General features: G+C 41.4%; 1 protein-coding gene across 2 annotated transcripts in view; it reads right to left on the reverse strand.

The window, feature by feature from the left end:
* Cep70 (centrosomal protein 70) overlaps nucleotides 1-21,567 on the reverse strand; it is a 54,122-nt gene that overhangs the window by 7,444 nt on the left and 25,111 nt on the right. For both annotated transcript variants that reach the window (XM_045137014.1, XM_045137015.1), the window contains 7 exons: nucleotides 20,524-20,614; nucleotides 20,349-20,437; nucleotides 18,428-18,502; nucleotides 12,711-12,816; nucleotides 9,884-10,054; nucleotides 571-717; nucleotides 311-479 (listed from right to left, as the gene is read on the reverse strand). In XM_045137014.1, the coding sequence (XP_044992949.1) occupies nucleotides 311-479; nucleotides 571-717; nucleotides 9,884-10,054; nucleotides 12,711-12,816; nucleotides 18,428-18,502; nucleotides 20,349-20,437; nucleotides 20,524-20,614 (848 nt within the window). The remainder of the gene's footprint in view (nucleotides 1-310; nucleotides 480-570; nucleotides 718-9,883; nucleotides 10,055-12,710; nucleotides 12,817-18,427; nucleotides 18,503-20,348; nucleotides 20,438-20,523; nucleotides 20,615-21,567) is intronic.

Here is a 21,567-nt window from a genome sequence, read left to right on the forward strand (position 1 = left end):
GCTTGAGGCCACCCTGAGACTCCATAGTGAATTCCAGGTCAACCTAAGCTACAGTGAGTGAGACCCTACCTCAAAAAAATTTTTCCTAGTTGTTAACGTATATTCTTAAATAGGGTCCAAAACTGACAAAAGGCAGCCGGCGTGGTGGCACACACCTTAAATCCCAGTACTCAGGAGGCAGAGGTAGGAGGATCTCTGTGAGTTCGAGGCCTCTCTGAGACTACAGAGTGAATTCAGGTCAGCCTGGGCTGGAGTGAGACCCTACCTCAAAAAACCAAAAAAAAAAAAAAAAAAGACAAAAGGTAATTACCTAATTCTAAGAGTTCTTGGAGGTTTCTCACAGCATTGTTCATTTCTCCAAGCCTCGTGTACACTTCATTCATCCGGGGGTAGACTCCATTTAAAGATGGTACATCAAATAGTTTTTGAAAGTGAGAAACAATAGCTTGCAAAGCTTGAAAGTTTGGCATGTTCTTGTCCTGTCCAAAAAAGGGTGAGAAAGATAGTTCACATCTAAGTGTCAAACACGAAACATTAAAGTGAGAACACTTATGTAACTATAAAGCATACCTTTTCCTTATTTTCAACTTCTTCCAACATGATATCTACCATAAATAACAGATCTTCAACTTTGATGCCTTCGTTGTCATCCTGTTTCTTCAAGTTATGCCAAGGTACCAGTTCTGCAGACAGTGTCTTCAAGGACTTGTATAAATCCTTACAACAACAACAAAATCTACATGGTATTACCAATTTTAATAAATAGTTTGTATAGTAACAGGCAGATTAAAAATAGGTAGATAGGCCGGGGCATGGTGGTGCATGCCTTTAATCCCAGCACTTGGGAGACAGAGGTAGGAGGATCGCTGTGAGTTCAAGGCCACCCTGAGACTACAGAGTGAATTCTAGGTCAGCCTGGGCTATAGTGAGACCCTACCTCAAAAAACAAAACAAACAAACAAACAAAAAAAGATAGATAGATAGATAGATAGATAGATAGATAGATAGATAGGTAGGTAGGTAGGGCTGGAGAGATGGCTTAGTGGTTAAGGCACATGCCTGCACAGTCTAAGGACCCAGGTTCGATTCCCCAGGCCCCATGTAAGCCAGGTGCACATGGTGGCGCATACATCTGGAGTTCGTTTGCAGTGGCTAGAGGCCCTGGCACACCTATTCTCTCTCTCTCCCCCTCCTTCCCTCCCTCTCTGTCTCTAATAAATAAAAAAAAATTTTAAAAAAATAGGGAGGGCTGGGGAGATGGGTTAGTGGTTAAGTGCTTGCCTATAAAGCCTAAGGACCCCGGTTTGAGGCTCAATTCTCCAGGACGCATGTTAGCCAGATACACAAGGAGGCGCACGCATGTGGAATTCATTTGCAGTGGCTGGAGGCCCTGGCGTGCCCATTCTCTCTCTCCCTCTCTGCCTCTTTCTCTTTCTCTGTCCCTAGCTTTCAAATAAATAAATAATAATAAGCAAAAAAAATTAAAAATGTTAAAAAAACAGGCAAAGATATAATCATCTTGAATTTTTTAAAAATAATAACCAGTTTTAATCAAGTCTCTTATTTTTCAAAAAAATCCTAATTGTTTGTTTTAGAGACAGTGGACATACCAGGGTCTCTTGCTACTGCAAATGAATTCCAGACAAAGGCACTACTTTGTGTATCTAACTTTATGTGGGTATCAGGGAATCAAACTGGGCCAGCATGCTTTGCAAGCAATCCCCTTAAGCTGCTGAGCTATCTCCCCAGCCCTACAAGTCTTTTTTTTTTTTTTTAATTAGAGAGAGAGAGAGAAAGAATGGGTACACCAGGGCTTCTAGCCACTGCAAACAAACTCTAGGCACAAGTGTCACCTTGTGCTTTACATGGGTAGTGAGGAACTGAACCTAGGTCCTTTGGCTTTGCAGGCAATTGCCTTAACTGCTAAGCTATCTCTCCAACCTTAAAATAAGTCTTTAAAAATTGGGGTTTTACAGGTAAGTACTAGCCCCACAAAAAGTTACATCCTGTGTAGGTGGTATGACATTAAGTAGTGAGCTTTCACCAACACCCTGGCCCAGTGAGTAGAGTCTGATAGCAAACTGTGCTACAAGGAAAAGAAAAATTGATTATCCCAAATCTGGATCCTCTAAGCAACTATATGTTATTTAGGTAGTTATATTTTGATTTTTGATTTTTTAGTGCTAAAGGTTGAACCTAGGTCCTCCAACATGCTAGGTAAGCACTTTAGCACTGAATTACATCCCATCCCAGGTTTTGAATTTTCTAAATAATTTATTTATTTATTTGAGAGAGTAAGAGAGACAGGAGAGAGAGAAAGAGACAGATAGATAGAGAGAGAGAGAATGGGCACGCCAGGGCCTACAGCCACTGTAAATGAACTCCAGACACATGTGCCACCTTGTGCAACTTGCTCCGTGGGTCCTGGGCAGGCAAGTGCCTTAACCATTAAGCCATTTCTCCAGTCCTAGGCTTTGAATTTTTTGACTTTATATTGTTTAATTACTTCATTTTCTTAAACTCTATACATGTCCATAGATATAAACAGCTTTGCCCAATGTTAGGCCACAGGCAAGAACTCTCCAGTGCAATGGTTGTGGCAATAGGACACCGTGGATTTGTCAGAAGCTAGCACTGACACACCCCACTGTTTTGAGATAAGCAGTTTGGATTTCAGAAAATAAGGACCCTGTACAACACCTGGAGGCTTTCTATCTTGGATTTTGGGGAGGCCAACTGAACTAGAATTAGGGGACTCATAAGGTCACTATCCCTTGTAGTGGGCACTGGATAGAAAGCAATTCTTTATCCCAGGCCAAGCCCCTACTGGTAGGCTCATGTATTTGCCTGAGCTTGAAATCCCAGAGAGGAGGAACCAACTCGATTGTAGCAAAAGTGCAAGGCCTGGGGCTGGAATATGCTTTCTGGGGATCCCAACTCAGGGCCTTGTAAGCACAAGGACTTTCCCACTGAGTAGCTCCTTGGTGGCTGAGGCTGAGCTGTGGCCCTCCCGACCCGGGCCATTGTGGAGGACAGCGGCCAGGAAGTGGCTCGGGCTCCGCGTCCAGTCATGGCTATGGCCTGGAAGCCTTGCTGGCTTTGAATTTTTATAGCTATTTTGAGATGAAATCTACACACCAAAATATTCACTGGCTGGGGAGATGGTTCAGCCATTCAAGGATCTTGCTTGCAAAGGCTGGGTTCAATTCCCCTGTACCCATGTAAAGGCAGACTCAAAGTGGTGTGTATGTTTGGCATCCATTTGCAATAGGAGACCCTGATGCATGCACAGTGCACACACACGCAAATAAATTTTAAAAGTATTCACCCTAAATGCACAATTCAGTAGTTTTAATCTTTCCACAGACATGTGCAAACAAACATTTCCAGTAATAACAGTCGCATGTGACCAGTGACTAACATCTTGGACAGTGAAGCTCTAAGACACAAAGTACAAGAAATTCCCCTTTTTTCCAGCTCTTTTAGTTCTCCACATATTTAACAAGCTTCAGTTAAGGCCCATACCTCACATACTGATATGCTTAACTTTTCATCTGGCAAGAAGATAGTCACCTGTTTTAGCAATTCATAGTATTAAGTTCAATATTAAATGAATATTTTAAATTCTACACTTTGAAAAAGTCACCAAGTTGCAGCAAATGATAACCTCTGTTAACCAACACTCCATCAATGGGTGCATCTGTAAAAGTGCTCTGTGCTAACAAGCACATACAATCCTGTGACTTCCTGTTTGAAAATAACAGGGTATTACAGAGTGGACTGGTGGTACTACTTACTCAGTGTTACAGCACGTGCCTTGCATGTTTGAGGCCCTGGGTTCAACTCAGCAACACACCACAACCGCAAACACATACACACTATCACAAAACTAAGAAGAAAAGACGTTCTGATCTTTTCGGCAGTGACAAGATCATTGTAGCAGAGAGTCCACAAACGCTTGGGCTCCTCATTTGCCTACCTGGCAAATACAGAAATATTGCATGCCTTGTTACGCTGGCCTCTGGCATACTGGGGAGCAGAGGAAAAAAAATCACAGTAGACACCAGTATTCTGGTTGGGAAAAGATACAGCATGGGCCAAGGAGCTACTCAGTGGAAAAGCCCTTGCTGTGCAAGCATAAGGCCCTGAGTTGGGATCCCCAGAAAGCATGTTCCAGCACTGGGGAGAATCCCAAGGGCTTGCTGGCTAGCTGATCTTGCCAAATTGGTGAGCTCTAGGTTCAACAAGAGACCCTGTAGCAAGGAATCAGGTGAAGAGGGACGGAGGGGGCGCGTGATGTCAATCTTTGGAATCCACATGCACATGTGCACAGCACTCACACATATGAGCCCACGTACACACTGCACACGCATCCACATCTTTAAAAAGCCCCAGCATCTGCAGCCACCTTGCTTGGACCAGTAAAAGGGAAATGACAGAAGGGAGGCTGCTAAGTGGTCCCCACCTTTCCTAGCTTGCCTACCCACTATCCAGGCAGTTCTTGTCTCTCCTCAACTGTTTATTTTGGTAATTTTTTTCATATGAGATAGAGAGAACTGGTGCAGCAGGGCCTCCAAACACTACAATCCAATTAAACTCCAGACACATGTGCCACCTTGTGTGCATGTGTGACGTTGCATATTTGTGTCACCTTGTGTGTCTGGCTTACATGGGACCTGGAGAGTAAACATGGGTCCTTAGGCTTCACAGGCAAGTGCCTAACCCACTAAGCCATCTCTCCAGCCCCCTCAATTGTTTTTAAATTTGGATAAATACACATATATAAACTTTAACATTGTAGTATTTTCAGCTTAAGGTGAATATAAACTCAGCATGTCATATAGCCATCACCACTATCCACCTCTATAAAGCCTTTCTTATAAAACAAACTCCAAACTATTCAACAATGCTCCATTCCCTTGTCCCGGAGAAGCCACCATTATACCTCCTATATCTATGGTTTTATTGTTTTTAGTAGGGTCTCACTCTAGCCCAGGCTGATCTGGAACTCACTCTGTAGTTCCAGGCTGGCTTCAAACTCAGTGATTCTCCTACCTCTGCCTTCTGAGTGCTAGAATGCGCGGCGTGCACCACCACACCCAGCCTATGCTTTTTCACTCCATTATCGCGTACAGGGTTGTCACGTCATCACTGGCTTCTTCGACTTAGCTTATTGAGCTAATATTCATTGATGCTGTAACATAAGTAAGAATTTCCTTTATTTTTTTGCATGATATTCTATTAAGGGCTGGAGAGATAGCTTAGAGGTTAAGGGTGCTTGCTTGCAAAGCCTGAGGGACTGAGTTTGATTCTCCAGTGCCCAAGTAAAGCTAGATGCACAAAGGGGCACATGTATCGTGAGTTTGCCTGCAGTGGCAGAGGGCCTTAGCACACTTAACTCTTTCTCTCTCAAATAGATAAAACATTAAAAAAATAATTTAATATTCTAATAAGAAGCGGAATCCAGGGCTGGAGGGATGGCTTAGCTGTTAAGGTGTTTGCCTGCAAAGCCAAAGGACCCAGGTTCAATTCCCCAGGACCCATGTTAGTCAGATACACAGGGGGGGTGCACACATCTGGAATTCATTTGCAGTGGCTGGAGGCTCTGGCGTGTCCGTTCTCTCTCCTTCCCTCCCTCTCCCTCTTCCTCTGTCAAATAAATAAGTAAATAAAAACTAAAAAAAAAATTTTTTTAAGTAGAGGAATCCAGAGTTACAGAGATGGCTTAGCAGTTAAGGCACTTGCCTGCAAAGCCTAAAAACCAGGTTCAATGCCTCAATACCCACTTTAAGTCAGATGCACAGGGTGCATGTGTCTGGAGTCCATTTGCAGTGGCTAGAGACTCTGGCGTACCCATTCTCCCTCCCCCTCTCTCTCTCCCCCTGCCTTTCTCCTCTCTCTAATAAACAAACAAATAAAAATAAAATAACAAAAAAGAAGAGGAAATTCTCATATACTCTTCATGGTACTATAAATTAGCACAGCCATCATGGAAATCAGTATAGAAGTTCCTCAAAAACAAAAGAAAACAAACAAACAAAAAAACATTAGAACTGGGCTGGAGAGAGAGCTTATGGTTAAGGCACTTGCCTGCAAAGCCAAAGGACCCAGGTTTGATTCCCCAGGACCCATATAAGCCAGCTGCACAAGGTGGCACATGCATCTGGAGTTCATTTGCAGTGGCTAGATGCCCTGGTGCACCCCACCCATTCTTTCTCTCTCCCTCTCTTTACGTCTCTCTTTCTCAAATAAATAACATTAAAACTGTTGGGCTGAAGCAATAGCTTAGCAGCTAAGGTGCATGTCTGCAAAGCCCAAGGACCCAGATTTGATTCTCCAGGTCCCACATAAGCCAGATGCACATGGTGGGACATGCATCTGGAGTTCGTTTGCAGTGGCTAGAGGCCCTGGTGTGCCCATTCTCACTCTGTCTCTAATAAATAAATAAGATCTCTAAACAAAACTGCCACATAACCCAGCAACCCCACAGCTAGGTGTGCATCTAATGAGATAAAGGTAATCGTACGGTCAAGGGAACACTAGCACTCACACGCTCACTGTGGCTCTATTTGTAATTTCCAGGATGCAGAGTAAATGCCAGTATCCAATGACAGAAGAGTGGATGAAGTAAATATACATACACATATGAACATATATATATATATATATATATACATATATATATATGAATGTTATTCAGCCATGACAAGAATAAAATTCTGTCCTTTATAAGAATATGAAATATGAATGGGGATTGGAAGATGGCTCACAGGTTACAGGCACTTGCTTGCAAAGCATACAGGCCCAAGTATAATTCCCCAGTATCCAAGTAAAGCCTGGTGCATAAAGTGGCACAAGTGTTTGGAATTTGATTGCAGCAGCAGGAGACTCTGTTGTATCCATACTTTCTCTCCTCCCTCTCTTGGAAATAAATAAGTATACTACAAAAAAAAAATGAATGTAACTGGAGGAAATTATGTTAAATGAAATAAACCAGACAGACAAATATTGTGTATGTTCCTCTTTTTTTTTAAAGTTCTCACTTATAGATAAAAGCAAAAAAAAAAAAAAAAGACCCCACAGTGATTACCATATTCTGGGAAAGGTTTGGGGAAGGGGAATGGAATGGAGACAGGGTAGTTAATGGTTATAAAGGTGATGGTTGGACAAAATGTTTTATATAGCACAGTGGAATAACTAAAGCTGACAATGATTAACTCTGTATTTTTATTTATTTTATTTATTTGCAAGTAGAGAGATACAGACACAGAGACAGAGAGAGTGTGTGTGTGGATGTACCAGGACCTCTAGCTACTGCATACTTTATGCATCTGGCTTATGTGTACATTGGGGAGTTGAACCCAGGTCATCAGGCTTTGCAGGCAAATGCCTTTACTGCTGAGCCATCTCTCCAACCTTAACTCTGTATTTTTTTAAAAAATTTATTTAGGGCTGGGAGATGGCTTAGTGATTAAGGCTCTTGCCTGACAAGCTTAAGGACCCAGGTTTGACTCCCCAGAACCCATGTAAGCCATTTGCACATGATGTCGCATCCTTCTGGAGTTTTAAAAAATATTTTAAATATATATTTTGGGCTGGAGAGGTGGCTTAGCGGTTAAACGCTTGCCTGTGAAGCCTAAGGACCCCGGTTCGAGGCTCGGTTCCCCAGGTCCCACGTTAGCCAGATGCACAAGGGGGCACACGCGTCTGGAGTTCGTTTGCAGAGGCTGGAAGCCCTGGCGCGCCCATTCTCTCTCTCTCCCTCTATCTGTCTTTCTCTCTGTGTCTGTCGCTCTCAAAATAAATAAATAAATAAAATTTAAATATATATTTTATTTGGGGATTAGAGAGAGAAAGCTTAGCAGTTAAAGCATTTGCCTGAAAAGCCAAAGGACCCTAGTTTAATTCCTCAGGACCCACATAAACCAGATGTACAGGGGGGCACATGCATCTGGAGTTTGTATGCAATGGCTGGAGGCCTTGACATGCCCATTCTCTCCCTCCCTCTGTCTCTCTCATAAATAGACAAATAAAATGTATTAAAAAATATTTTAGCCGGGCATGGTGGCACATGCCTTTAATCCCAACACTCAGGAGGCAGAGGTATGAGGATTGCGTTGAGTTTGAGGCCACTCTAAAACTACATAGTGAATGCCAGGTCAGCCTAGGCTAGAGCAAGACCCTACCTCAAAAAACAAAAATATGTATATGTATATGTATGTATGTATGTATATGTATGTATGTGTGTGTATATATATATATATATATATATATATATATATATACACACACACATATATATATGTATGTATGTACGTATATGTATGTGTGTGTGTATGTGTATATAGATATATGTTTTTTAAATTGAGATGGAGAGATTGCCCAACAGTTAAGGCACTTGCCTGCAAAGCCTAATGACCTGGGTTCAATTCCCCAGTACCCAGATAAAGCCAGATGCACAATGTCTAGAGTTTATTTGCAGTGACTGGAGGCCCTGGTGTGCCCATTCTGTGTTCCTATTCTATCTTTCTCTGCTTGCAAATATTTGAGAGAGAGAAAGAGAAGCAAATAGATAATGAGCATGCCAGGGCCTCTAGCTACTGCAAATGAACTCCAGACACCTTATGCACCTTGCTTTAGGTGGATACTAGGGAATCGAACCTGAGTCCTTTGGCTTTGCAGGCAAGTGCCTTAACTGTTAAGCCATCTCTCCAGCCCAAATCTGTAATTTTAGATGGAGAAGATTCAATGTTCCCAACACAGAGAAATGATTTATTTGATGGACATGTAATTACCCAGGTCTGATCATTACTGACTATATACATGTATTTTTTAAAATTTACTTTGAGAGAGAGAGAGAGAGATAGCAAGAGAATGGTGTACTAGGGCCTTCAGACCCTGTGAACAAACTCCAGGTGTGTGCGTACTTGCATCACAGTGCATCTGGCTTACATGGGACCTGGAGATTTGAACATGAGTTCTTAGGCTTTTCAGGCAAGTGCCTTGACTGCTCTCCAGCCATGTATACATGTACTGAAATATCATAATGTAGTCTACATAGATGTAAAGATATATGTTCATTAAAATGAAATGTAAAAGTATTCCAGAACAGATTCCACATTTTATTTACCAATTAATCCCTCAGGCTCATCCTTCTCCTTTAAGCCAAATCAAACCTAAAGAACAAGTCTGCAATGTCCCAGACATTATAAATAACTCTTCATCTGAAGCCTCAAGGGGACTTCTACGCCTCTGACACTCAGTCTGTGTAGTTCGAGTATCAGAAGTAATGCCCAGCACCCATAAACTACCCAATGGCAGAAATAACTAATTCTAACCAACTGCGTCTTGAGTATCCTTACAATGTTCTAATTAAAACATTAAGTCTAGGCTGGGTATGGTATCAACAAAAAACCAAAGAATATATGATAATTCTATAAAGTAAATGCAAATACATTTTAATTCTCCACTTGCTAGTTGACCTGCCTTAACAGATACATAAACATTGAAATAAACTCAGCTCTAAAAAGAAAAATAATTTAATATGAAACATTACTGATTAAGATGAAAATAGGCTAAGATACTGCATCTGAGCAAGTGTAGAGCCAGGAAATCTATGGCACAGAGATAACGACAGGAAAAGAGGTGAGGGCAGAACAAGGAAGGGCCCAGCAGTACAAAGATTTTCAATGGGAAAGAGTCTAAATGTGTTCTTTTGAAGAACTTGACAGAAGGTAAACTTAATGGACATTACTTACAGCAGGTATGCAAGTCACAAAAGCGCGTTTTAGAAGCACATCTTCAGCTTTAGGGTTAACAAAATAAAGCCTCATTAACAAATCCCAGTAGACTGTAAAAGCATGTACAATATTCTACTCCTTACCTTTAGGGATGTTAGCTCATCTGCCCACCTTTCTATTATAGGAACAAGATGTTCAAATCCACAGTCTTGAACAATATCTTTATTGTAGTTTTGGGCTCCGCCTTTGCTTTGTTTATAAATTATAACTGGAGCTCTTGGATTATGAATAATGGAGTTGATGCTACATAACACCTGTAAACACAGTGATTTTAGTCAAAATGCTTCTCCTAGTCTTACAAAGTGAGCTTTGACTCAGATATGCTTGGAAGACAGCTCAGCAGTAAAAGGCACTTGCTTGCAAAGCCTGCTGGCCTAGGCTCTATTCCTGGTACATACAGAAAGCCAAATGCACAAAGTGAGATACATTACAGGAGTACTTTACATGCTAATATAACATCAGTTTCAGAGTTAAGAATTTAGGTATTAAGACCTTTACTGAGATTGACACTTGTAAATATTGTGGTATATTCTAGTACCAATGCACAACAATATGGCAATCTGATTAGCATAGTTAAACATGTAAGTTCTAATGAAAAACTAACATGAGTTTTTTTTTAATTACTTAGTATATGTTTTATTTTATTTTATTGCAAGTTAAGAGAGAGTGGATGTTTGTGAATGGGCACAGTAAGGTCTCCTGCCACTGCAAATGAACTCCAGATGCACATACTACTTTGTGCATCTGGCCTTCCATGAGGACTAGGGAATTGAACCTAGGCCATCAGGCTTTGTAAGCAAGTGCCTTTTACCGTTCAGCCATCTCCTCAACCCGTAAGATGATTTTTGAAATGAATTAGAGAAACCAAGATGATTCAGACCTAAAACAGCTACCATTATTATAATCCACATGGAGAAGAATCAGGCATCCTTATCTAGGATTTCCATATTTCCCTACTCCTGTCTCCTCATATTTAAGCTACCTAGGATGTTAAGAGAAGCTCTTATTGTTTCATAACATCAGCTGAAGCTTAAGGTAAGGATAGTTAATAATAAAGTCCCATATTTTCTAAAAAGAAGTCCTGGAAGTATAATGAGGTCTTGGTAAGAGGTGACCAACAGATACCAGAGAGTAATCAGCCAAACCAACAAAAGGGTAAAAATTTATTAGATAGAACTGAGCAATCCTTATTTATTTATTTGGGAGGTTTTGTTTGTTTGTTATTGTTTTTGGTTTTCAAGGTAGGGTTTCGCTCTAGCTCAGGCTGACTTGGAATTCACTATGCAATCGTAGGGTGGCCTTGAACTCATGGTTATCCTCCTAACTCTGCCTCTTAAGTGCTGAGATTAAAGGTATGCACCACCACGCCTGGCTTATTTGGTTTTTCTAGGTAAGGTTTCACTCTATCCCAGTCTGCCATTCTCTGTCACTCGCAAATAAATAAAAATACTTAGTCCAGTGTGGTGGTGCTTGCCTTTAATCCCAACACTTGGAAGACAGAGGTAGGAGGACTGCTGTAAGTTTGAGACTATCCTGAAACTACAGAGTGAATTCCAGGTCAGCCTGGGCAAGAGCAAGACTCTACCTTGAAAACCAATATGTATACATATTCATATATTTATACTAAAGGCGCAGGTTTTATTCTCCAGGTCCCATGTATGCCAGATGCCCAAGGTGGCTCATGCATCTGGAGTTTGTTTGCAGTGGCTAGAGACCCTGGTGTGCTCAAGAGCCAAAGGAAGGATAGGACTCCTTATAACGTGCTCCTTCCAGACATAAAATGGCCTGGATATCCATGACCTCATAGTGCCTGACACTACCTACATAAGACCATCATAAGACGAGGAAAAGATCACGACATCAAATTAAAAGAGAGACTGATTGAGATGGGGAGGGGATATGATGGAGAATGGAATTTCAAAGGGGAAAGGGGGGGGTATTACCATGGGATTTTTTTTTTATAATCATGGAAAATGTTAATAAAAATTGAGAAAAAGGGCTGGAGAGATGGCGTAGCAGTTAAGCACTTGCCTGTGAAGCCAAAGGACCCTGGTACGAGGCTCGATTCCCCGGGACCCACGTTAGCCAGATGCACAGGGGGATGCACGTGTCTGGAGTTCGTTTGCAGTGGCTGGAAGCCCCGGTGTGCCCATTCTCTCTCTCTCTCTCTCTCTCTCTCTGTCTCCCTCTCTCTCTCTCTCTCTCTCTCTCTCTGTCTGTGGCTCCCAAATAAATAAATTAAATAAACAAAAAAATTTTTTTTAATTGAGAAAAAAATATTGGGCTGGAGAGATGGCTTAGTGGTTAAGGTATTTGCCTGCAAAGCCAAAGGACCTAGGTTCAATTCCCCAGTACCCACGTAAGCCAGGTGCACAAAGTGGCACATGCATTTGGAGTTTGTTTGAAGCTACTGGGGGCCCTGGCACACCCACTCTTTTTTAAACTAGTAAATTATTTATCTGTAAGTAAATGCTCTGTAAAACAAGTACTGTTATTTTTCTATATCATATAGAAGATAGAATTTCACAGGGACTTAATTTAAGCAAAGCCAAAATCATGTAAAGCTAAAGATTTACTTATATAATAAAACAGCAACACCAAGATCAATGGAAGGAAGGAAATGGCTTAAGTGGGAGACTAAAGGATTAGGAAATCTGAAACAATACAGTATTAACAACTAGTTACATAATATTTACTTTGGACTAGATATTATAATAAAGAGAAGGTGTGTATAGGTAATATACAAATACCATGTCATGTTATAAGGGGTTTTGCAGATTTGAGTATCCACAGTATCATGCACACAACCCTTCCCAAGATACCAACCATTCTTTACCAGTAACAAGGACTACACTGAAACTGTACCCGGGGTTCATCCCCAACACCAGTCTTCTGTTAGCTATTCAATACCTGAAAGTATCTCTGGTCAATTAGGGCCTGCTGATGGCTTTCTTTGCTGGGTTCATCGTTTTTCTCCATGTCCTCAGTCTTTTTTTGACCAATAAGCTCTTGTAATCTAAAAGGGGGGAAAAAACAAGATAATATGAAATGCTTTCCTAGATATTAGATTAAAATGAACTAAACCAATGGTCCTGCTGGCCTCCCAAAAACCTTACATCAAATGTGTACATGTGTGTAAACATGCAAACAAACTTTAAGTATGTGTGTACAAAATATAAGTAATACTGTCATTGGAAAATGAAAAGTTCCTCCAAAAGACCACAAATTAGAAGGAATCCCTGGAAACAGAAGAGCTCAGACTGAAGACAACAATTTGAATCATCCTCCAACTTTCCCCAAAATAAATAAATAAATAGCATGAAAAAACTATAGCTAAAGAACAACTTGTACTCAAGGTGCTCTGACCTCAGAGGCTGCAGTCAAGGAGCAATCAGCGGCAGCAGAGCAACGGGCCCGTGCTGCGCAGGAGCATCCGTCTACTTAGACAGCACGGACCTCTCTTCACACACTAGGGTGCTGTTGCAGTCAGCTTCACACTGCTGGTAGAAAGCGCCTGACCAAGAGTAGCTTATGGGAAAAAGAGGTTTATTTTGGCTTATAGGCTTAAGGGGAAGAAGTTCCATGATGGCAGGGGAAATGATGATATGAGCAGAGGATGGACATCACTGCCTAGCCAATATACAGTGGACAACAGGAGAATGTGCCAAAAACTGGTAACGGGATACTGGCTATATCACCCACAAGGCCGCCCCAACAATACACTGCCTCCAGAAGGCGTTAATTCCCCGTTTCTATCAGCTGGGGAACCTAACATTCATAACACCCAAGTTTATGGGGGGACACCTGAATCAAGCCACCATATGTGCCAAAGGGCTGACAGCAGTCAGGCCTGGACCAACTAAGAGATGCAGAGACCAAGCCAGGTGTGGTAGCACATGCCTTTAATCCCAGCACTCAGGAGGCTGAGATTGAAGGATCGCTGTGAGTTCGAGGTCACCCTGAGACTACATAGTGAATTCCAGGTCAGCCTGGGCTAGAGTGAAACCCTACTTCAAAACAACAACAACAGTCTGTTTCTCTTTAAATTCACATGCTTGCAGCTTTAATCTCTCTTTAAAAGCCTGAAAGCCTGTTTCTCTTAAATCCTAATCTCCCTTAAATCCCACAAGTTGTGATCCCAAAATAAACTTAGTAAATCATAATTTATCCTTCTTGAGTCCATCTATTAATTCTTTATTAAAGGTAGGACAGAATCTAAAACTTAGGGTTCATAAATTTTGGGATACCCCTTCTGAGCCCCAAACCTTGCACCACAACACACATCTAAATTACAAGACACATGGCCTCCAGAGTTTGAAATACAAGTAAAAAGATACATCTGAATTTAAACGCCTAACCTTTCACCCAGATGAAAATGTTCAACTTACAATGAACTTTTCCCAAATCTGATGAATAGTACTTAAATATACAATTGAATATATGGAAACATGATTCCATAAACCAGATGAATAGAGATATTGCTCCTTAAAAATAAAAGTTCAGGGCTGGAGAGATGGTTTAGCGGTTAAACGCTTGCCTGTGAAGCCTAAGGACCCCGGTTCGAGGCTCGGTTCCCCAGGTCCCACGTTAGCCAGATGCACAAGGGGGCGCACGCGTCTGGAGTTCGTTTGCAGTGGCTGGAAGCCCTGGCGCTCCCATTCTCTCTCTCCCTCTATCTGTCTTTCTCTCTATGACTGCCGCTCTCAAATAAATAAATTAAAAATGAAAATAAATAAATAAATAAAAGTTCACTGGAGGCCTTGGGTGGTGGTGCCCACCTGTAATCTCAGTACTTGAGAGGCAGAGGTAAGAGGATTGCAGTGAGTTCAAGGCCACCCTGAGACTACACAGTGAATTCTAGGTCCGCCTAGGCTAAAGGGAGCCCCTTTCTCAAAAACCAGAATAAATAAATAAATAAATAAGTTCATTTGGAGTCTGATGCTAAGTAATATCTGAGAGCCTTCTTGCAGCAGGAATTCTAAGCAATTTGCATGTATCACCCACTCTTCTTCTAAACTTGATCAAGATGAATAAAAGCGCCGGGCATGGTGGCACATGCTTTTAATGCCAGCACTTGGGAGGCAGAGGTAGGAGGATCACTGTGAGTTTGAAGCCACCCTGAGAACACAGAGTGAATTCCAGGTCAGCCTGGGCTAGAGTGAGAGCCTACCTCAAAAAACAAAAACAAAAAAATAATGAATAAAATCTGGGGACATGGGAACCAGACCTATGGTTCACCTGGTACAACAGTAAATATCCAGCATACTAAAATACTTCTGAAAACTCTCAAATTCTGCAAACTAGAAACAAAACTACCAGCTCAGGAAAAAACAGAAAAGTAGTGTTAGAAACCAGTCTACTTAAAACTAGTGTAGCTTTGGACCAAGAACATTAACAAAACCAAAAACTTGGGCAAGGGCTGGAGAGCTGGCTTAGTGGTTAAGTGCTATCCTGTCAAGCCTAAGGACCCCGGTTCAAGGCTCGATTCCCCAGGACCCACAATAGCCAGATGCACAAGGGGATGCACATGTCTAGAGGTCCTTTGCAGTGGCTAAATGCCCTGGAGTGCCCAAAAAGAAAAGAAAAAAAACTTGGGCTAGAGAGATGGCTTAGTGGTTAAGGCATTTGCCTACAAAGACAAAGGACCCAGTTCGATTCCCCAGGACCCACATTAGCCAGCTGCACAAGGGGTGCATCTGGAGTTCATCTACAGTGGCTAGAGGCCCTGGCATTCTCTCTCTCTCTCTCTGTGTCAAATAAATAATGAAATATTTATTTAAAAAAAAACACCATGGGGGGGGGGAGTGCATTACCATGGGATATTTTTTATAATCATGGCAAATGTTAATAAAAACTGAGGAAAAAAAAAACACCAAAAACTTGTACCTCAGAAAGTTAGATGGTCTAAGTATATCTGAAGTTGCCTCAGGAGATATTAAAACTTCAAAGGCAAGAGAAAATGTCAGCTTGAGGATGCCAAAGCAATAATGATTAGAAAGGAGTCCTGAGACAAACAAGTTGTTGATAAAAATGGGCTATGAAGGGCTGGAGAGATAGCTTAGTGGTTAAGCACTTGCCTGTGAAGCCTAAGGACCAATTCCCCAGGACCCACATTAGCCAGATGCACAAGGGAGCGCATGTGTCTGGAGTTCGTTTGCAGTGGCTGAAGGCCCTGGCATGTCCATTCTCTCTCTATCTGCCTCTTTCTCTGTTGCTCTCAAAATAAAATAAAATAAAATAGAATAAACAAACAAAAAAAAGGGCTATGAAATAAGTGGAATTTGCCTGATACTGGGGGGGGGGGCAGGGACATCAAGCCATCCCCCCAGCCCCTCACCTGACTTTAAAACCTAGTTATTCACACTTAGAAGACTAAGATTCTGCAGTACCCAAGTAATGCCAGGTGTACAAAGTGGTACATGCATCTGGAGTTCATTTGCAGCAGCTAGAAGCCCTGGCACATCTTTCTCTCTCTCTGCTTGCAAATAAATAAATAAAGGTGGCTTTGTGCCAGGCATTGTGGCGCACACCTTTAATCCCAGCACTTGAGGCAGAGGTAGAAGGATCACTGTGGATTTGAGGCCACCCTGAGACTACATCATGAATTCCAGGTCAGCCTGACCTACAGTGAGACCCTACCTCTATATGTGCTTACAGGTTAAGGGTTGAAACAAGGGGCCAAACATCAAGGGTTCAAGTAAGTATGTGTGTTGGGTGACTCAAATTTTTTGCCACTCTGAGCATGCTTATGCTTATGTGAAAGTGCCATGAGGACTAACTGGAGAGTTACAAATAAGTTTCAGAAAGTAGATAAATTCAAAAATTCAGACTCCATGAATGAGCTAATTACATGCAAGTATGTGTAGCCTCACTAATATACTTGTTTTGGAGTAGTAGGTTTCCTTCTCATCTGACTTTTGTTTAAAATTTGGTGTGTTGCCAGGCATGATGACACACACTTTTAATCCCAGCACTGGGGAGGCAGAGTGGTGAGACCACATAGTGAATTCCAGGTCAGCCTGGACTAAAGTGAGACTCTACCTCAAAAAAACAAAATAAGTGCACAAATCCTTCTTGCACAAAGCATGGTGGTGCATGCTTTTAATCCGGGTACTCAGGAGGTACAGGTAGGAGGATTGCTGTGAGTTCAAGGCCAGCCTGGGACTACAGAGGGAGTTACAGGTCAGCCTGGTACTAGATGATACACTAACCTCAAAAAGAAAAAAAAAAAAAAAAAGCCAGGCCTAGTAGCACACGCCTTTAATCCCAGCACTCAGGAGGCCGAGGTAGGACTGCCATGAGTTCGAGGCCACCCTGAGACTCCATAGTGAATTCCAGGTCAGCCTGGGCTAGAGCAAGACCCTACTTCGAATAACCAAAAAAAAAAAATTCTTGTTTTCTTATTATTATTTTAATTTACTTGTAAGGAAAGAGAGATGGAATGGGTACACCACGACCTCTACAGCTGCAAACTCGAGATGCATGCACTACTTTGTGCATCTGGCCTTAGATGAATGGGTGCTGGAGAATAGAATCCAGACTAATAGGCTTTACAAACAAATGCCTTTAACCACTCCATCCCCACAGCCCTTTTCTTGTTTTCAATTAAGGTAAATATAAAGTCAAGTCCAGCACAGTTCAAAGTGCTTTGAAACCATGAGCCAAAAGTATTTCCTTTTTGTTTGTTGGCCTTGCTATATAGCCCAGATTAGCCTCAACCTGACTCAGCATCCCCAGTGCTAGGATTTATAAGCATGTGTCACCCTGTCCAGCGCAAAAGTACTTCTTTTAGGGCTGAGGAGATGGTTCAGCAATTAAAGAGTGCTTGCTGCTTAAGCAGGTCTTCCCTGGCCAGACCCACCAAGGTTACACACCCAGACTCACATAAAAAGCTGAGCTGTGGGCTGGAGAGACGGCTTAGCAGTTAAGGCACTTGCCTGTGAAGCCTAAGGACCCATGTTTGACTCTCCATATGCCAAACAAAGATGAAGCAATCACAAGGTCACATAGGCCCACTAGGTGGTGCAATCATCTGGAGTTCAAATGCAGTGGCTGTGGCCCTGGCATGCCAATTCATTCTCATTCTCATTCTCATTCTCATTCTCATTCTCATTCTCATTCTCATTCTCATTCTCATTCTCATTCTCATTCTCATTCTCATTCTCCCTCCCTCTCCCTCTCCCTCTCCCTCTCCCTCTCCCCCTCTCCTTCCAAAACAAATTTTTAAAAAAGCTGAGCCATAGATGTCTTTCACCCCAGTCCACAGTGGGGTGAGATTGCAGAATCACTGGAGCTCACTGATGCAGCTCCAGGCTGGACAAGGAAAGAAGTACGTGCACCTGTGATAGGAGAAAGACACCAGAAGTTCTCCCCTGGCCTCTGCACACATGACATGCACGTTTGCACACACAAGTACATACACCACACAATACACATACACACACACACACACACACACACACACACACACACAAGAAAATATCCCTTTTAATGTCAGACCCCATCAGCCTGGTAATTCCAAGACAAGGATACCATAAACTAGCATGAAATGAGCTGGCAGGCATAAATAAAAATAATAGAAATTTAAAATCCAAATAAAAGCTGTAGCTGATAAAAAATATAATTACTTGATGCTTTTCTTAAGTGCTCTTTCCAGTTTCTTCACCTGTTGTTTATAAAGCCTTAATTCATGCTCTGTGGGCCTGTAGAAAATAAATCAAGTTGAATATACTTAATGCAATGAAAAAAATATTTAGTAAACAATAAAGGATACCTTGTTATTTCTCACAAATACTCTTATTAAAATTCTTAAAATAATTGTTTGCTAATGAGGTGTTTACTAGCTGTGGTGGTTTGATTCAGGTGTCCCCCATAAACTTAGGTGTTCTGAATGATAGGTTCCCAGCTGATGGAGATTTGGGAATTAATGCCTCCTGGAGGGAGTGTATTGTTGGGGGCAGGCTTATGGGTGTTATAGCCAGTTTCCCCATGCCAGTGTTTGGCACACCCTCCTGTTGCTATTTTCCACCTTATATTGGCCAGGGGGTGATGTCCACCCTCTGCTCATGCCATCGCTTTTCCCCTGCCATCGTGGAGCGTCCCTTGAGCCTGTAAGCCCAAATAGATCTTTTTCCCACAAGCTGCTCTTGGTTGGGTGATTTCTACCAGCAATGTGAACTGGACTGCAACACTAGCCATTCGGTGTTCTGCTGTATAATCTTTATTTAAAGGCTTTTGTTCACTTTTGTTGTTAATTTGTAACTTTTTGTGTAACTGAATGCTATCCCAAATTCATTGTTCATTATTCTCAAGCATGCTTTAAAATTCTTACTACATATTAACAGAACCATAAATTGACAAGTTTTCAGATTTTATACTTTAATGGCTTTTCTTCATTAATGTAGAAGCTTAAGAACAGGAGATATGGTCACTGTTTTACCCCAGAACCTGAGACAGCGTCTAGCCTATAGCAGGTATTGAACAAGTATTTGTTGAGTGAAAATAACATTTTGGCAATATTCATTCATAATTACCCAGTGTCATCATATACTATTACCCTTCTGTTACCTATGTGACATATACTTTTATGTTACAGAAACTTTTTTCCCTCCCCATAACACAAGGATAAGAAATAACAAAACATTTTAAAGTAATTAGAGAATGAGAAATCCAGTGGTGTGAAACTGAAGCTCTAATACAGCAAGTAATAAAACAGTGCACATTTGGAAATCACTGAGACAATAAATTCCAAATGTTTCACTCCAAAAAACTGTAAGAATCTAAGGTGATGCTAGGTAGTCTGAGATGTAATTGTCACACTAGTCTTAAATCACATTTATTTTTTGTTCTTTCAAGATAGGGTCTTACTCTAGCCCCGGGCTAAGGTAGAATTCACTATGTAGTCTCAGGGTGGCCTCAAACTCACAGTAATCCTCCTACCTCTACCTCCCAAGCACTGAGATTAAAGGCATGTGCCACCATGCCCGGAAAATCATGTTATTTTGTACCCATAACCATATACAACTTGTTAATTTACAATTCAAAAATAAATAAAATGAGGGCTGGAGAGATGGCTTAGCGGTTAAGCACTTGCCTGTGAAGCCTAAGGACCCCGGTTCAAGGCTTGATTCCCCAGGACCCATGTTAACCAGATGGACAAGGGGGCGCACACATCTGCAGTTTGCTTGCAGTGCCTGGACACCCTGGAGCACCCATTCTCTCTCTCTCTCTCTCTGCCTCTTTCTCTGTCACTCTCAAACAAATAAATAAAAATAAACAAAATAAATTTAATAAATAAATAAAATGAACAAAAAACTATAAGTCAACATGGCTAATTTTAAAGGAAAAAGAAAAACACAATCTGCTTAAACTAACCTTCTTCAATGTACTCCTATTTTCTCATTTCCCTTGCTTGCCTATGGATTCTTATGCCTTCCCTCATTTCCCATGACAGGGAACTGACCAAAATAAACCTGCCAAATAGCTAAGTACTCAGGACCAGTTTTAGACTAAAGGGGCCAGAATGACTCAGTAAGCATTCTCTCTCACCTGCTTTCCAAATCTTTTTGGAGGTTCAGCTTTTCACTTAAAAGTGTATCCATCTTGGATCTTGATTCCTTGAGCTGATTCTGTAATGACTGAAACACATTTCAGAGTAAAATAATTTAACTTTAAGGGATTAGTTTTCTTTACAAAACAGGTATTTAATTGTACAGCCCCCTACCATCAGAAGGCCTTTATAACTTGGTAGGGTTTTCACATTTCTGTAGTCTTTTTCATCTTCTGATGGACTTTCATCTTCTTCTTCATACTGCCTATGGAAAGACAGACACACTGCATCTTATAAATCTACCTTTAAAAAAAAATCTAGCTAATGAAAATTAAGCAAATTAAAAACTGAAAATTCCCAGCTGAGTGTGGTGATGCAATGCCTTTAACCCCAGCACTCAGGAGGCAGAGGTAAGAAGACGGCCGTGAGTTTGAGGCCAGCCTGGGACTACAGAGTGAATTCCAGGTCAGCCTGTGCTAGGGTGAGACCCTACCTCAAAAAACAAAAACAACAACAACAAAAATTGAAATTTCCTATTTTTTCTCATAGAGAATGGCATAATAACACAGCACTATCCAATATAATACATATCTGTTTACTGTCTCTTTACTATGAGGACCAGACTGTTTCTTGTTCACCACTGTATCGCACTACCTGGAAGACTAGGGGCCATAAGAGAAGGTGAAACGTGTTGAATGAATAAACAAAACACAAGTGGAATAGCCACACTCTTCTTTAAAAACTACATTGTCTATATATTGCTTGTTCTTTGTTATTTATTTATTTATTTTGAGAGAGACAGAGTGAGAGAACTGGCATGCCAGGGCCTCAGCCACTGAGATCAAACTACAGACACTTGAGCCACCTAGTGGGCATGTATGACCTTGCGGTTGCCTCACCTTTGTTGGGTAATATGGGATCTGGAGAGTCGAACAAAAGTCCTTAGGCTTTGTGGGCAAGCAACTTAACCACTAAGCCATCTCTCCAGGCCCTGTGTATTCTTTCTAGTAATTTTAGGTCACAAAGTCTGTATGAAAAGTATAGAATATAAGTGGCCACACTGCACAGTGAAGACCTGTGCTTCAGACCTGTTAGATTACTTGCCATCTGCAAATATATTCACTTTCCTCCAGAAGTAGTCCTTTAATGAGAAACTCCTTTATTTCACACCTTCTATTAAAATTCTAGCTCCAGGGCTAGAGAGATGGCTTAGTGGTT

The sequence above is a fragment of the Jaculus jaculus genome, chromosome 17, assembly GCF_020740685.1.
Source record: "Jaculus jaculus isolate mJacJac1 chromosome 17, mJacJac1.mat.Y.cur, whole genome shotgun sequence".
Lineage (NCBI taxonomy): Eukaryota > Metazoa > Chordata > Mammalia > Rodentia > Dipodidae > Jaculus > Jaculus jaculus.